Source organism: Ceratotherium simum, chromosome 3 (assembly GCF_057802395.1).
Source record: "Ceratotherium simum simum isolate JZ-2026a chromosome 3, ASM5780239v1, whole genome shotgun sequence".
Lineage (NCBI taxonomy): Eukaryota > Metazoa > Chordata > Mammalia > Perissodactyla > Rhinocerotidae > Ceratotherium > Ceratotherium simum.
The window spans coordinates 72,434,058-72,451,231 of NC_141902.1; the positions used below are offsets into that span (position 1 = coordinate 72,434,058).

A 17,174-nucleotide genomic window follows, 5' to 3' on the forward strand; every position below is an offset into this window, starting at 1 on the left:
CTTATTTTGCTTAGCATGATATCCTCAAGGTCTAACTATGTTGTCGCAAATGGCAAGATTTCAACTTTTTTTTATGGCTGAGTAGTATTCCAGTCTGTGTGTGTGTACACACACACACACAACATCATCTTCATTCATTCATCCATCAGTGGGTACTTGAGTTGCTTCCAAGTCTTGGCTGTTGTGAATAATGGTGCAATGAACGTAGGGGTCCATATATCTTTTTTATTTTTATTTATTTTTATTTTTTTATTTTTTGTGTGGAAGATCAGCCCTGAGCTAACATCTGTGCTAAGCCTCCTCTTTTTGCTGAGGAAAACCGGCTCTGAGCTAACATCTATTGCCACTCCTCCTCCTTTTTTCCCCCAAAGCCCCACTAGATAGTTGTATGTCATAGTTGCACATCCTTCTAGTTGCTGTGTGTGGGACGCGACCTCAGCATGGCCGGAGAAGCGGTGTGTCGGTGCGTGCCCTGGATCCGAACCTGGGCCGCCAGCAGCGGAGCATGTGCACTTAACCACTAAGCCACGGGGCCGCCCCTCCATATATCTTTTAGAATTAGTGTTTTCATGTTCTTTGGAGTAATGCTCAGAGTGGAACAGCTGGATCATATGGTAGTTCTATTTTTAATTTTTTGAAGAATCTCCATACTGTTTACCATAGTGGCTGTGCCAATTTACATTCCCACCAGCAATATATGAGAGTTCCCTTTTGTCCACATCTTCTCCAACACTTCTTATTTCTTGTCTTTTTAATAATAGCCATTCTGACAGGTGTGAGGTATATCTCGTTGTAGTTTTGATTGGCATTTCCCTAATAATTAGTGATATTGAACATCCTTTCATGTGCTTGTTGCTTATCTGTATATCTTCCTTGGAAAAATGTCTGTTCAGATCCTCTGCCCATTTTTTGATTGGGTTTTTTGTTGTTGTTGTTGAGTTGTTTGAGTTCTTCATGTGTTTTGGATATTAACCCCTTAACAGATATATGATTTGCAAATATCTTCTCCCAATTGGTAGATTGTCTTTCATTTTGTTGATGGTTTCCTTGGCTGTGCAGAAGCTTTTTAGTTTGATGTAGTCCCATTTATTTTTTCTTTTGTTTCCCTTGCCTGAGGAGACATATTCAAAATGATACTGCTAAGACTGATGTCAAAGAGCGTACTGCCTGTGTTTCCTTCTAGGAGTTCTACAGTTTCAGGTCTTATATTCGAGTCTTTAATCCATTTTGAGTTAATTTTTGTGTAGGATGTCAGATATTTGTCTAGTTTCATTCTTTTGTATGTGGCTGCCCAGTTATCCCAACACCGTTTATTGAAGAGACTTTTCTTTCCCCATTCAATATTCTTGGCTACTTTATCATAAGTTAATTGTCCATATGTGTGTAGGTTTCTTCATTTTCAGAATTTGTTTGTTTCTTGAGAGTTTCAGTCTCTTTGGTGAAGTACTTCTTATGTTCATTAATTTTATTCCTGAACTTATTGAACTGTCTTTCTAAGTTTTCTTGTAACTGGTTGAGTTTCTTCACGAGAGCAATTTTGAATTCTCTGTCAGTTAGATTTTAATCTTCTGTGACTTCAAGTTTGGTTTCTGGAGAGTTGTCATTTTCTTTCTGTTCTGCCATGTTACTGTAGTTCTTCATGGTACTTGATGAGTTGATCCTCTGCTGGCTCATTTTTGGTAGTAACCACCTATCTTGTTTGGATAAGGCTTTGGTTACTTTGGTTCTGAGCTGCTTCTGGTTGTACTTGAAAGCTTGCATTTTCCATCCTCCACTGCCTTTGCTAGAGGCGTTGTCCGTATCCTCCATGTGCTGCTTGTGTCTTGATGTTGGTGGTACCTTGCTGCTTACGATGTCACTGTAGTCTCAGGTCTCACCACTGGGGTCACCAGGCTGTGAGCACTTCTGCTGCTTCCGGGGTCATCTGGGTCTCATGTTCCTCACTGGCTCTCCATGGGCTTGGATGCTGTTGCCCTGTACACCACCTGCACTGCTGTTCCTGAGTTGTCTGGGGGTCCTGGCTGTACCACTGCCGGGGGTCCTGGCTGTACCACTGCCAGGGGTGCTGGGTTCACAGGTGTTGCTGTTGCTCCCGGAGACCTGGAGACTTGTATGCTGCCCCCGCTGCTGGTAGAGCAACGCTGGGAGTGTTGCCACTGGGGGCTGGGTCGCTGGTTCTGATGTGATTCCTGAAGCCTCTGGTTGGAAGTTCTGTCTGCCACTGCTTGGGGGTGGGGGGGTGCAAGGGCTAAGCAGGGAGAGATTGTTGTTGCTGCTGACTTGTGCGGCCTCTGGTCTCTGGCATGAGCTGGTGTGTTTTAAAACCTGAGGTCAGTGCACCTCACCCCAGCCTGGAAAATCCAAGTTTTGGACACTATCCCCACTGTTGGAAAGACCCAACCACTGCTGGTGGACGGGGAGGAGGCTGGGTTACCGGCTCTGTTCTGTGTCCTGAATTCTCAGGGCGTGTGCACCAACTGCCAGTGCTGGGTGGACGGGGTAGGGGCCAAGCTGTGCCTGCTGTTTCTGCCCCTGTAGCCACTGTGCTAGGCATGTGTGCCAGTGTGAGGATCCATGCCTTGGATTGCTGCTGCTGGAGGAGGGGGAGGGGGCTGCTTCCTAGTTCCATTGCCTCCTGGAGTTCCAGTCCACCCACCTTTAAATGTATAAATGCGTAGATCTCTTAGGTGTCCTGTTGTACTGAGTAGGGAGTCCTTTGTTAGTCAGTGGATGTCCAATTGGTTGTAACTTAGAGGGGAGAGACAAAGGGAATAACTCACTTCATCATGATCCTGACGTCACTCTCTGAGGCTGTTTTTCTTTAGAGCTGAGATGGGTCTCCTGGAGGCAGCATATTGTTGGGTCTTTTTTTTAATTCATCTAGCCATCATGTGTATTTTGATTGGTGAATTCAGTCAATTTACATTTAGGGTGATTATTGATGTGTGGGAACTTAATACTGCCATTTTGTCTTTTATTTTCTGATTGTTGTATATTTCCATTGTTTCTTTTTCCTTGTGTTTATGTCTGCCATTTCAGTTTGGTGGTTTTCTATGTTGTTTCTCAGTTTCCTCTTTTTTTATGTTTTTTGACTCTGCTCTGAATTTTTGTTTTGTGCTCACCATGTGGTTTGTATAAAAGGTCTCATTGATAAGATAGTCCTTTTTCTGCTCATAGCTTCTCATCTTCATTTGCCTACGCACATTCCATCTTTTTCTTCTTTCCCTTCTAAGTTTTTCTTGTCAGAAATTTTGCTTTTTTGTATTGTGAGTTTGTTACCAAATTGAAGTAGTTAATAGTTATTTTTAATGCTTCCTTTTCCTTTAACCTTTTTGTTATAATTAAGTATATACTATCCTATTCTGATACACATTTACAATTTTCTGATTCTATCTCTTTATCACCTTGCTCAAAGCTTTGTCTGTCATTGCCTTTCATTTCAGGTAGGAGGACTCCTTTCAATATTTCTTGTAAGGTAACGTTTCCCATGGTGGTGAACTCCGTCAGCTTTTGTTTGTCTGGGAAAGCTTTTATTTCTCCTTCATATCTGAAAGATAACTTTGCTGGATAGAGTATTCTTGGCTTACAGTTTTTATTTTTCAGTATTTATATATCTTTCCACTTTATCTTGGCCTGTAGGGTTTCTATTGAGGAATCTGCTGATAGCCTAATGGGGATTCCTTTCTAGGTTGTTTCCTTTTCTTCTGGCTGCTTTTAATACTCTCTCTATTATTGATTTTTGACAGTTTTCTGATGTGTCTTGGAGAAGTTCTTTTTGCATTGGGATAATTGGGTGTTCTGTTAGCTTCATGGATTTGTATATCCATTTCCTTCCCCAGGTTTGAGAAGTTCTCAGCTGTTATTTCTTTATATAAGCTCTCTGCTCCCTTCTCTCTCTACTCCTTCTGGGATACCCATTACCCTTATGTTGCCCTTTCTAATGGAGTCAGATAATTCTTTTTTTTTGTGAGGAAGGAAGATCGACACTGAGCTAACATCTGCCAATCCTCCTCTTTTTGCTGAGGAAGACTGGCCCGGGGCTAACATCCATGCCCATCTTCCTCCACTTTATATGGGATGCTGCCACAGCGTGGCTTGACAAGCAATGTATTGGTGCGCGCCCAGGATCCGAACCGGCGAACCCCGGGCCGCCGCAGCGGAGCGCACGCACTTAACCGCTTGCGCCACCGGGCCAGCCCCAAGGAGTCAGATAATTCTTGTAGAATTTCTGCATTTTTTTTAAGTCTTAGTTCTCTCTCCTTTTCTACCTTCATCATTTCTAGGTTTCTATCTTCGAGCTCGCTGATTCTCTCTTCCATGTGATTTGCTTTATTTCCAGTGCTTTCTTATGCATTCTTCATCTCATTTATTGAGTTCTTTAGCTCTAGAATTTGTTTTTTTTTAAGAGTTTCAATCTTTTTGGTTAAGTATTCCTTCTGTTCATTGATTTTATTCCTGAGCTCATTTAACTGCATTTCTGAGTTTTCTTGTAGCTTGTTGAGTTTATTCATGACAGCTATTTTGAATTCTTTATCAGTTAGATCACAATCTTCCATGACTTTATGTTTGGTTTGTGGAGAATTGTTTTCTTTTTATAATGCCTGGTACTATGGCTTTTTGTTGTGCTTGTTGAGTTATTCCCCTGCCAACGCATTTGTTTTAGCAAACATGTTTTTTATTTAGGTGTAGCTTTGTTTCGATTCAAATTTTTTAACTGCTTGGAAATTAGAAGCCTTTCTTTTGTTTTTCGTTATTGTGCTGGAGCCTTAGTTTTTGTTTTTTCTTACCAGAGCTACCTTTGGCTATATTTGAGGATCCTGCGTGTTCCACCCTCCACTGCCTCAATTTGGGGGGCACTGGTATTCTTGTCATTGCCACCTGTGCTTCTAGAGGTCACTGATGGCTTGCTGTTGCTGGTGTTGCTGTAGTCACTGCCTTTGTTGCTGGGGCCACAGGGATGGCTGACATCTCAGCCGCATCTGGGATCACCTGGGTTGGAAGGTCTGCCACTGTGGTGTGGGGAGGGAGAGGGTGGGTAGGGAGCCTGGTACATGGGGCACCATCTCAGCTGTTGTCTGTTACCTTGTGGTCACAGACACTGCTGCAGTTGGGTTGTAGGAGTCCTGTATGCATCTCTGCCACTGATACTAGGCTCTGGGCTGAGGCTGGGTGGCCCGGGATTGTCGGTCTCCACCTACACTGCTGCTCTGCTTCCCGTGGCTACAGGTGCCACCATAGCTGGCGGGCTGGAGTTGCATGCGCGCCTCTGCTGATACCCACCGTATTCTCAGATGCTGCGGCCAGAATCCAGAATGCTGGGCTCTGCCTCTGCTGTTCCCCTGTTTAACCTCCTCTACATGCTCCAATTCACTCACCTTTGTATGTACTGACGTATGGATCTTTCTGGCATCCTGGTGTGATGTGCAGTGTAGCCTTTGTTGGGTTATGGATGTTTTACTTGCTGCAGATTGAAGGGGAGAGACAGAAGGATCCTCTCACACTGCCATGATGATGACGTCTCTGTCATTTTTGAGTAATATCTCTTTATAGTTTTTTTAATGGTTGCTATAGGGATTACAAAATGCATACTTAAACTTTTCAGTTTATTTAGAGTCACTTTAATAGGACTGTAGATACGTTACCACCTATAGATATCTTTACCCTTCTTCTTTTATATTATAGTGGTATTATGTATTACATCCACATGCTTTGAAAACCTTATTAGACAATGTTGAAGTTTTTGCTGTCAATCATCAAGCAAAGTTAAAGAAACCAAGAGGAGAATAATTTATTATGTTTACTCTAGTATATACTGTTCCTGTTGCTCATTCTTCATTCCTGATGTTCTAAATTTTCCTCTGGTGTTGTTTTTCTTGTTTTTAAGATCTTCCTTTAGCAACTCTATTAGAACAGGTTTGCTGACTACAAATTCTGTTAGCTTTTCTTTGTTTGAGAATGATGGATATTGTTGCTAGATACAGAATTCTAGTTGATAATTGTTTTGGTACAGCACTTAAAAAATGTAGAACCTTAATTTCAGGCCTTATACCACAATTGGCTTTTTGATGCCATGACACTGGTGATCACTGAGACTTTTAGGGAGTAAGAAAGTGCCCACTAGGAAGTGAGGTGACACTTGACCAGGAGAGAGAGGACCACATGGTGAGGTTGTCAAAAACACGAACTTTATAAGTATCCTCAGTTATGGTCAATACAAGTGATTGAGTGACCTGTGTGGCGTTGTGTGGGGAGTATGTGTCTCCAGGTCATGTGAATTTAGGTTAATCAGTGCTTATGGCATAGTGACAAAAATCCCATTTGCCACATTGTAACTTAAATAGGAGTTCTTTGAGGAGTCTATTATGCCCCTCAGTTAAACTGGCTGTCTCCCCTTATGGGGAGGTGGAAATGTCATTGAATCTCTTCTTCAAGGGCCCAGCGTTGTGTATTCTGAGAAGCAGAATGAGTGCCTTAGTCAGTATCAGTAATGTCTGGAACTCCAAAGGGGTGAGGAATGTCCTTGCCTTTACAAAGAGAAGACAAGTGAGGCCTCGTATTGTGGCCTTAGTATATGTAGAGATGTATCGTGTTGATTTCTATTTTGGGTATCAGTGAGGCAAGAGATTCCTATGGTTTTTTTACCCTAAAAAGAGAACTCTAAGGCTGTGGCCCAAGGATTTGTGAAAATGTGCGCGTGGGGCTGTTTTTTGGCCAGGACATGTAGTGCTAAGACGACTGCCAGAAGTTTGGTCAATTGGGCTGACCCTTGGGTCTTGTCCTTTGCTTGGGACACCCTGACTAAGTGAAGAAAGCAGCAGCATTCGCTGAGCTCCATCACGTACGATGGTGGCAATGCCATCTGTAAGGTGTGTGAACTTCTGGTGCTGTTGTGTCAGGTGATCTAAGGGGCTCCTCCCGTAGCCGTGGAGTCTGGGAGAGGGGTGACTTCTAGCACCGTGGCCTCTGGCAAGGGCCCTAGGACAGGGGAGACTACTGCCTCCTGCAGGTGCAATAGGCCAGGGTGCCCAGGTTTGGTTCCATCTTATAGCTTTGCTGAGCCTGTGGGTTGTTGCTTCCATGACCCACAGCATAGTGGGGACCTGGGTATGGAGGGTCACAGGCTCAGGGTCTTTGAGAGTTTCTCTTTCCAGGAAAGCTCAGTATATGGCCAGTGATTTCTACTCTAATGATGTATAGTGCAGGGCTGAGAAGGGCAGTTCCTTGCTTCTGAACCTCTGGGCAACATGTAGTCATCAAAGGTGGTCCAGAGACTCCAGGGGGCATGAGAGGAGGTTGCTAAAGCCTCTTGAGTGGTGTCTCTGAGGGCACTAAGGGGACTATCTGTATTAATTTATTAGGGCTACTGTAAAAAAGTACCACAGATTGAGTAGCTTAAACAACAGAAATGTATTGTCTCACAGTTCTTGAGGCTCCAAGTCTGAAATCAAGGTGTCAGCAGGGTTGTTTCCTTCTGAGGGCCATGAAAGAAGGTTCTGTTCCAGGCCTCTCTCTTTCGCTTGCAGATGGCCATCTTCTCCCTGTGTCTTCACATTCTTTCCTCTGTGCATATCTTTCTGTGTTCAAATTTCCTCTTTTTGTAAGAACACAAGTCATATTGCATTAGGGCCCACCCTAATGACCTCATCTTAGTTTGATCATCTGTGAAGACCGTATTTGCAAGTAAGGTTGGATTCACAGGTACTGGAGGTCAGGACTTGACATCTCTAGGGGACACAATTCAACTGATAACACGTCCCATATTTGTCAAGCCAATTTGTAGTTGCTAAAGACTTACTTTAGGGCCGGCCTGGTGGCTTAGCGGTTAAGTGCTCGCGCTCTGCTACTGGCGGCCCGGGTTCGGATCCCGGGCGCGCACCGACGCACCGCTTCTCTGGCCAAGCTGAGGCCGCATCCCACGTACAGCAACTAGAAGGATGTGCAACTATGACATACAACTATCTACTGGGGCTTTGGGGAAGAAAAAGGAGGAGGATTGGCAATAGATGTTAGCTCAGAGCCGGTCTTCCTCAGCAAAAAAGAGGAGGATTAGCACAGATGTTAGCTCAGGGCTGATCTCCCTCACAAAAAAAAAAAAAAAAAGACTTACTTTACTTTTAATTTATTACTCATAATGTCAGAGTCCATGCCCACTATTGGATATTTTAGGGCAGTGGGTGCTCTAACCATGGGGAATTAAGGCAAGAGAGTAGTTCTGATGGTTAAGGTGAGACATACCTATTTGTCCTCTAAATTATATCTAGTAATTCCCCTAAGATTATAGAGGATACCTTGTTTAAATTTAGTGGGATCTCCAGGTAGAAACGTAATTTGAGCCCAGTATTGATTTAAATCCGTGAAGGTTTACCAATTGCTGCATTTCAGCAGATATTAAAGTTAATTCAGAACCTATATCATAGAGGCATAAGAGCCCTTTTATCTTTTTGTTGTATAAGTTCTTTCAGTAAACTTTGGAGTCCCAATTGGGTCAAATTGTGGACTCTTGTTCCAATTTAATTGTTTTTTCCTCCAGAGAACCTCAAATCAGTCAGGGTTAGGGGGTGCCCACATGGCAAAGGTTACTTTATAGGGTTTAAGGACCCTGGACTTAAGTTGATCTTGAATTAACCTCTTTGCTCTGCCCTCAGCTGCCGTAGTTGTTTTCCCTACAACCCTGGGGATTAGGATCTTTGTTGTGACAGATGTGGGCAGCAGAGTGGCCCAGTGGAAGAGCGCTGTGCCCAAAACCCAGAGGCTGGTGCATCGAAACTATCCTCTGCTGCAGCCTCACCTTTTCCTGCTCTGCGGGCATCCCCCCCCCCCCCCCCCCCCGTACAAATTCCCTTAGTATTGTAGATTTCTAGCCTTGTAAAGTCAGGGCTTTTGGTTTCTGTCTCTGACTAATCACTCATAGTGAGGATCATCTGGGTGGTTATGGGAAAAATTTGGGGTCCTGGTGGCCCACCTCTTCCTCCAGGCAATGCCAGTCAATCTCCCTGGCGTCAGGGTCCACATCTAGTAAGGTCATTTTGTCTGTGCCCTGATGAAGAGCAAATGGGGTGACGCATGGGAGCTGGGGCCAAGTCCCCCATACAGATGCTGGTATTCCCCTGTCACATAAGAGGCTGGAGGTGGGCTTCTGAGCTTTCACTCATGACAGAACTGAAGCTCAGAGACATTAACTGACCTTATGCCTAATTGCTTGTAAAAGATTGAATTCCAAGGATCAAGTTTCCAGTCCAGGACACTTCTCTGACTTGTGCAAAAGCCAAAATTAACAACGCCTGTTCTTTTTTTCTTTTTTGCTGAGGAAGGTTTGCTCTGAGCTCACATCTGTGCCAGTCTTCCTCTATTTTGTATGTGGGTCGCCACCACAGCGTGGCCATTGACGAGTGGTGTAGGTCCGTGTCCAGGAACCGAACCTGGGCCGCCAAAGTTTAGTGCACTGAACTTAACCACTAGGCCGTGGGGCTGGACCCCAGCGGTCCCCAGCAACCCCCAGTCTTAATCAGAAAACTCAGTAACGATTATTTTGTTATTCAGTTTTTAGTGAAAAGATAAGTAATTTGTAAAAAACACAAGTGCTGAAGTTACTTGTCCTATCATTTGTCCTACTTTTTTTTTATTTTATTGAGGTCATGATAGTTTATAACATTGTGAAATTTCAGTTGTACAGTATTATTTGTCCATCACCGTATGTATATGTCTCTTTACTCCTTATGCCCACACCCTAGCCCCGGTAACCACTAATCTGTTCTCTTTATCCATGTGTTTGTTTATCTTCCACATATGAGTGAAATCATACGATGTTTGTCTTTCTCTGTCTGGCTTATTTTGCTTAACATAATACCCTCAAGGTCTATCCGTGTTGTTGCAAATTGGACAATTTTGTCTTTTTTTATGGCTGAGTAGTATTCCATTGTATATATATACCACATCTTCTTTATCCATTCATCAGTTGCTGGACACTTGGGTTGCTTCCACATCTTGGCTATCGTGAATAATGCTGCCGTGTACATAAGAGTGCATAAGTCTCTCTGAATTGTTGATTTCAAGTTCTTTGGATTTTACCCAGTAGTGAGATAGCTGGGTCGTACGGTATTTCTATTTTTAATTTTTTGAGAAATCTCCATACTGTTTTCCATAGTGGCTGCACCAGTCTGCATTCCTACCAGCAGTGTATGAGGGTTCCCTTTTCTCCACATCCTCTCCAACATTTGTTATTTTTTGTCTTGGTGATTATAGCCATTCTAATGGTATAAGGTGAGATAAATGTTCTATTTTTTTTTTTTTTTGTGAGGAAGATTAGCCATAAGCTAACGTCTGTTGCCAGTCCTCCTCTTTTTGCTGAGGAAGATTGGCCCTGGGCTAACATCCGTGCCCGTCTTCCTCTACTTTACATGGGATGCCGCCATAGCATGGCTTGACAAGTGGTACATTGGTCCATGCCTGGGATCTGAACCTGTGAACCCCGGTCTGCTGAAGTGGATCGTGCATACGTAACCACTATGTCACCAGGCTGGGCCCTCAATGTTCTATTTTTTAAAAAAGCTGTATTTACTTCTGCATGGCCTTAATTTGTTGCATTAAGAGTGGCTGTGGTATCTAAAACTACCGTTGTTGTTTGGTCAGTTACATTTGCATTGTCTTAGTAGTGTTTTTTCTTCTATGCCAGTGGCCCTTAATCCTGGCTGAATATTAGAAATACTTGGGAACTTAGAAATGCTAGTGCCTAGGCCATATTCCAGATCAAGTGAATCAGAATCTCAGGTGATAGAATTCTGGCTTGAAATTAAAAATGCATGCATGCCTGTGCGTGCGTGTGTGTGTGTCTCTCTCTCACCCCATGCTTCTAATGTACAGTGAAGGTTGAGAAGCTGATTCCAAGCCTGACTTTTTCTGATTTAAGCAAAACTGCAGTGCTTAGTTTAGAGGTGCTATATGATTGTACATTTGTAATGTATAAAAATGTACACATTGCAGAAAACATCTATATTTAATTCATGGGAGCTTGTTGGATATTTCTGTAAACGAGACAGCTGCCATTAACGATAGCTATGGCAGGAGGTTGAAAGAATGGGACACTTGAAGTGTACCAGTGACAGGGACCCTTTTTTGGGCCTCAGGGGCAGAGGGTTGAGTTAATTACACTCCCCAGTTTCTGGCATACCATCATCCAAATCCATCTTTTTAAATGTTTTCTTTTCTGATGTACAGTCGTGCATCGCTTAACAACAGGGACATGTTCTGACAGATGCATCATTAGGCGATTTCATTGTGTGAACGTCATAGAGCATACTTATACAAACCTCAGTGGTATAGCCTACCACACACCAGGGCTATATGGGTACTAATCTTACGGGACCACCATTGTATATGTGGTCTGTCATTGACTGAAACGTCATTATGTGGCACATGACTGTATTTGTGTATCCTTTTGTTTTTATGTCATTCTAAAACATACTAGTGTTCAACGTGCACGAATTTTTAATTGGCGTAAAAATGGAATGTGTGGTTCCTTAGCCCGAGTTTGTTCTCTTTGCCATTCAGCAGTGTATTTTTAAGTTGTATCCATGGTGGGTATGACTGCTGCGGCTTTCTGTCCTCCACATCTTCCTAATCATGGGCCTGTGGGAGAGCTCTGTGGGCATAGCCCCTGGAGGGGACTTCCGTATAACTTAGTTACTCTAGACTGCTGTCCAGTCTGGCTGCAGGGTCTGCCTTCCTGCCAGCTGTGCCTGAAGATTTGTGTCTCCAGCCCTGGCTTTCTATCAACACTTGGTATTATTTAGTTATTGAACAGATGCACGTGTTGTTCTAGGCACTTGGGATATATCAGTGAACAAAACCAGATGAAAAAGGAAAAAGAAATCCTGTCTTGGAGCTTATATTTTAGCTTTCTAACAATTGCCAATTTGGTGAGTGTAAATTAGTATTTTATTGTTTTAATTTATATTTTTCTAGTATCTCTTCATAGCGTTAGCCATTTGGGATTCCCTCTATTGGATGTCTGATATTTTCTATAGAATGCAGGAGTTTCTTGGGAATATTTATTTGTCCCTGTTGGTTTTAGATATTTTTAGATATCCTTACTGTTTGTAATATGATGTAGTGTCTTTCACAGATTTAAATGTATGCTTCTAATTGTATCGTTTAGAAAATAATTCATTTAGTAAGGGTCTTTAGGAATAGGACACACAGTTCAAGGTGAAGGTTAGTTCTCTCCTCACTTGCTGTGTAAGGAGTTTCATGACATTTGTTCTTAATTGAAATTTTAAATTGTCAGTGGCCAAAAGTCATGGTTTCCAACTTTTCTTTGGTGTCCCAATGCTCCTGAATTATACTCTGTGAATGGTAGTGGCCCTGTGTAGCAGTGGTTCTCAGTTGGTGTCTGGGTAGGGCAATGTATGGAGTTAAAAATTATTTTTGAATCATACTCTCATTCCACATCTTCCCTTCCCATGGACACACAGCAATTGGCTGTCACTGGATGAAAGCAATTAGTATAAAATTCAAGTAGATAAATATCAAAGACTAAGTTTCTTAGTGGAGAAATGTAGTAGGAAAGTGAGACAATATTTTGGAAGACATGCTTCAAAGAAGAATTTGAGTGATATATTGACTTCTTTATTAAAAGGGTCACTGGGCCTTACATTACTTAGTAAGTCACATTGTACCTGTTATGGTGATGATTCATGTAATTTTTTTAAATCATCAAACATCAGTTAATGATGTGTGTTGTAACTTAACCTTTCCATTTCTGGGAGGGATATTTGTGAAGAGACTGACGAGTGGATGTTGCATTTTGAAAAACAATTTATAGTTTTTTTTTTAATTTTTAATTTTCCAGATGATGGTGTTGATACTCAGAGTGGAACAAAGAAAGAAGATCTGAATGACAAAGAGAAAAAGGATGAAGAAGAAATGCCTGCACCTGCATATAGGGCGAAATCAATCTTAGAGAGCTGGGTATGGGGCAAGCAACCAGGTATTATGATCTTCTGAGTTTCTGGTACTTTGGAAAGCTTGGTCTGGCACTCATTTTCTATACACCACAGATGGGCTTTTTTTTTGGTAGTGGAATTTTTAAAAATTTAACTTAAATTTTTTTTATATTGTGGTAAATTATACATAATATACAATTTACTATTTCAGCTGTTTTTAAATGTACAGTTCAGTTTATTGTGCAATCATCACCACCATCCATTTCCAGAGCCTTTTCATCTTCCCAAACTGAAACCCTGTACTTATTAAACAATAACCCCCTTTCTTCCCTACCGTCTAGCCCCTGGAAACCGCTGTTCTGCTTCCTGTTTTGAGAATTTTGACTAGTCTAGTTATGTCAGATAAGTGGAATTGTATAATATTTATTTTTTTGTGTCTGGCTTATTTCATTATTTAGCATAATGTCTTCAAGTTTCATCCATGTTGTAGCATGTAGCAGAATTTCCTTCCTTTTTAAGGCTTAGTAATATTTCCATTGTATATTTATACCACCTTTTGTTTATCCACTCATCCGTGCATGGGCATTTGGGTTGCTTCTGCCTTTTGGCTATTGTGAATAATGCTGCTATGAACATGGGTGTATACAAGTTCGAGTCTCTGCTTTCAATTCTTTGTGTATATACCTATGGGTGGAATTGCTGCATCATGTGGTAATTCTGTTTAACTTTTTGAGGACCTTGGAAAGTTTTCCACAGTGGCTACACCATTTTATATCCCCACCAGCAATGTATGAGTGATCCAGTTTCTCTGTATCCTCACCAGCATTTGGTGGTGTCACTATTTTTTATTTTAGCTATTCTGATAGCTGTGTGGTGATATCCCATTGTGGTTTTAAATTGCTGTTGCCTATGGCTGCTGATGATAAACCTCTTTGTATGTGCTTATTTACCATCTATGTGTCTTCTTCAGTGGAATGCCTCTTCATGTCTTTTGCCCATTTCCTAGTTGGATTTTTTTTTTATTGTTGAGTTTTTTCTTTCTTTCTTTCTTTCTTTTTTTGTTGAGGAAGATTAGCTATGAGCTAACGTCTGTTGCCAATCCTCCTCTTTTTGCTGAGGCAGATTGGCTCTGGGCTAACATCCATGCCCATCTTCCTCGACTTTATATGTGGGATGCCTGCCATAGCATGGCTTGACAAGCGGTGCGTAGGTCCGTGCCTGGGATCCGAACCTGTGAACCCTGGGCCTCCGAAGCAGAGCGCATGAACTTAACCACTACGCCACTGGGCTGGCCCCTATTGTTGAGTTTTGAGAGTTCTTTATATATTCTAGATACTAGTTCTTTGTCCTATATATGGTTTGCAAATACTTTTTCTTAGTTCACAGCTTATCTTTTCATCTTCTTAACAATGTCTTTAGTGCAGCAGAAGTTTTTAAATTTTCATAAAGTGCAATTTATTAGTTTTTTCTTTTATAGATTTCGCTTTTATCAAATATTAGAACTCTTTGCCTATCCCTAGAGCCAGAAGATTTCCTCCTATGTTTTTTCCTAAAAGTTTTATGTTTTCTGTTTATGTTCCTGATCCATTTTGGGTTAAATTTTGTGTACAATGTGAGGTTTAGGTCAAGTTTCTTTCTTTTTTTTTTTTCTCTGTAGATATCCATGTGCTTCAGCATCATTTTTTGAAAAGACTGTCTTTCTTCCATTGAATTGCTTTTGCACTTTTGTCAAGAATTAGTTGGGCATATTTGTGTGGTTTATTTCTGGGTTTTCTGTTCTGTTCTACTGATTCATATGTGTATCTCTCTGCCCATACCACACTCTTGATTACTATGCTAAAGAGTTAAGTCTTGAAATCAGATAGACTGGTTCCTCTCACTTTGTTCTCTTTCTTCCAAATTGTTCTGGCTGTTTTAGTTCCTTTGCCTTTCAATATAAATTTTGAATAATTTGATTTCCATGTCTTCATTGCTAGTGTATAGAAATACAATTTATTTCTATTTGTTTATCTTATATCCTGCAACCTTGCTGAACTGACTTAGTTCTAGGAGTTTTTTTGGTGGATCCTTGAGATTTTTTACCTAGACACTTTTATTTCTCTCTTTCCAATCTGTGTGTCTTTTATTACATTTTCTTTCCTTATTATTCTGGCTAGAACTTCTAGTATTATGTTTATAAGAGTGGTGAGAGCAAACATCCTTACTTTATTGCTGATCTTAGGGGAAAGACATTCAGTCTTTCATCATTAAGTATAATCTTAGCATGGGTTTTTGTAGATGCTGTTTATAAAAGGGAGGAAGTTCCCGTCTATTCCAATTTCCTGAGAGTTTTTGATCATGAATCAGTGTTGAATTTTGCCAAATGCTTTTTCTACATTGACTGATTTGTCATTGTGTGATTTTTTTTTTCTCTTTAGCCTGTTAATATGAGAGATCACACTGATTGATGTTTAACTGTTGAACCAGCTTTGCATTCCTGCAGTAAACACCACTTGGGGATGGTGTATAATTCTTTTTATGTAATTTTACTTGCTAATATTTTGCTAAGAATTTTTGTGCCTATATTCATGAGAACTATATTCTGTGATTTTCTTTTTTTATACTGTCTTTGTCTGGTTTTGATATCATGTTAATACTAATTTCTTAAAATGAATTGGGAGGTATTCCTTTTTCTGTTTTCCAGAAGAGATTGTTTAGAATTGGTGTTAATTCTTTTTTAATGTTTGGTAGCATTCTCCAGTGAAGCCGACTGGGCCTGGTGATTTCCTTTTCAGGATTCTTAAAATTATGAATTGAATTTTCTTAATAGCTATACAGCTATTCAAGTGATCTGTTTCATATTTGCTGAGTTTTGGTAGTTTGTACTTTTCAAGCAATCAGTCCATTTTGTCTAAGTTGTCATATTTATGTGTGTAGAGTTGTTCCTAGTAATTCCTGATTATGTTATTGATGTCTGCAGAGCCTCTTTTTTTCTTGATGGTGATAATTTATGTCTCTCCTTTTTTTGGTCGGTCTTGCTTAGAGGTGTGTCAATTTTATTTATCTTTTCAAAGAACCAGTTCTTTGTTTCGTTGATTTTTTTTCTCTGTTGTTTTTCCATTTTCATTCTCATTGTTTTTCCTGTTATTTTAATTAGTTCCTTCTTTCTACTTCTTTTTTTGTTTATTTTGCTATTCTTTTTCTTGGTTGCTGAGATGGGAGCTTATATTGATTGATTTAGAAGTTTCTCACTTTTCTAATGACCCACTTAGTACTATACATTTTTCTCTCTCAGCAGTGCTTTAGCTTTTTCTCACACGTTTTGATGTGTTGCGTTTGCATTTTAATTCAGTTCAGTATATTTTTGATTTCCCTTCCTCTTTGACCCATGGATTATTTAGGAGTGTGTTTAGTTCCCAAGAATTTGGAGATTTTCCTATTATCTTTCTGTTACCAATTTCTAGTTTGTTTCCATTGTTTTGAAGAACACACTCCATATGATTTCACTTTTAAGTTTGCTGAGGTTTGTTTTGTGGCCCAGGATATGGTCTCTCTTGGAATTTATGTGGGTACTTAAAATGATTGCATATTCTGCTGTTGTTGGCTGGAGTGTTGTCAACATGTTGATTAGATCCTGTTGGTTGATGGTATTGAATTCTTTTATATCCTTGCTGATTTTCTGTCTCCTTATTCTGTCAATTGTTGAGAGATAGATGTTGAGGTCTCCAACTATAGGAGTTGAGTGTGTTTTTCTCTTTTCGGTTCTTTTTTTTTTTTGTCCCATATTTTGCAGTTTGGTGTGTGTACATTTGGGATTATTATGTCTTATTGCTGAGTTGACCGTTTTCTTATTTGGTAATGTTGCTCTGTGTTCCTGGTAATTATCTTTGCTCTGAAGTTTACTTTATTTGATATTAATATGGCCACTCCTGCTTTCCTTTGATTAATGTTTGCATGTTAGTATTTTTTTTCCTATCCTTTTACTTTCAATCTGACTTTTATTGCCAATCTTGCCTGTTGAAATCTGCCTATTTCATCTTGTAGATTGCATAAAATTAGGGCATGTTTTTTAGTTCACTCTGCCAATGTCTGTCTTTTAATTGGTGTATTTAGACTGTTTGCGTTTAATTTGATGTAATTTTTGGTAAATTAGGGCTTAAGACTGCCATTTAATTTTTTGTTTTCTGTTTGCTCTGTTTTTCATTTCTCTGTTTGGTTTTTGCGGCCTCCTTGTGGTTTACTTGACTGTTTTTA

General features: G+C 40.5%; 1 protein-coding gene across 12 annotated transcripts in view; it reads left to right on the top strand.

Annotated features, from left to right (window-relative positions):
- HERC2 (HECT and RLD domain containing E3 ubiquitin protein ligase 2) overlaps positions 1-17,174 on the top strand; it is a 236,909-nt gene that overhangs the window by 35,989 nt on the left and 183,746 nt on the right. For 11 of the 12 annotated variants that reach the window (XR_015551576.1, XM_087428800.1, XM_087428792.1 and 8 more), the window contains one exon: positions 12,848-12,985. Coding sequence is in view for 11 of the 12 variants with exons in the window: in XM_087428800.1 (XP_087284926.1) it covers positions 12,848-12,985 (138 nt within the window). In the remaining variant the exon portion in view is untranslated. Of the gene's footprint in view, positions 1-11,831; positions 11,916-12,847; positions 12,986-17,174 lie in introns of those variants that run through there. The other variant, XM_087428802.1, reaches the window with a different exon arrangement.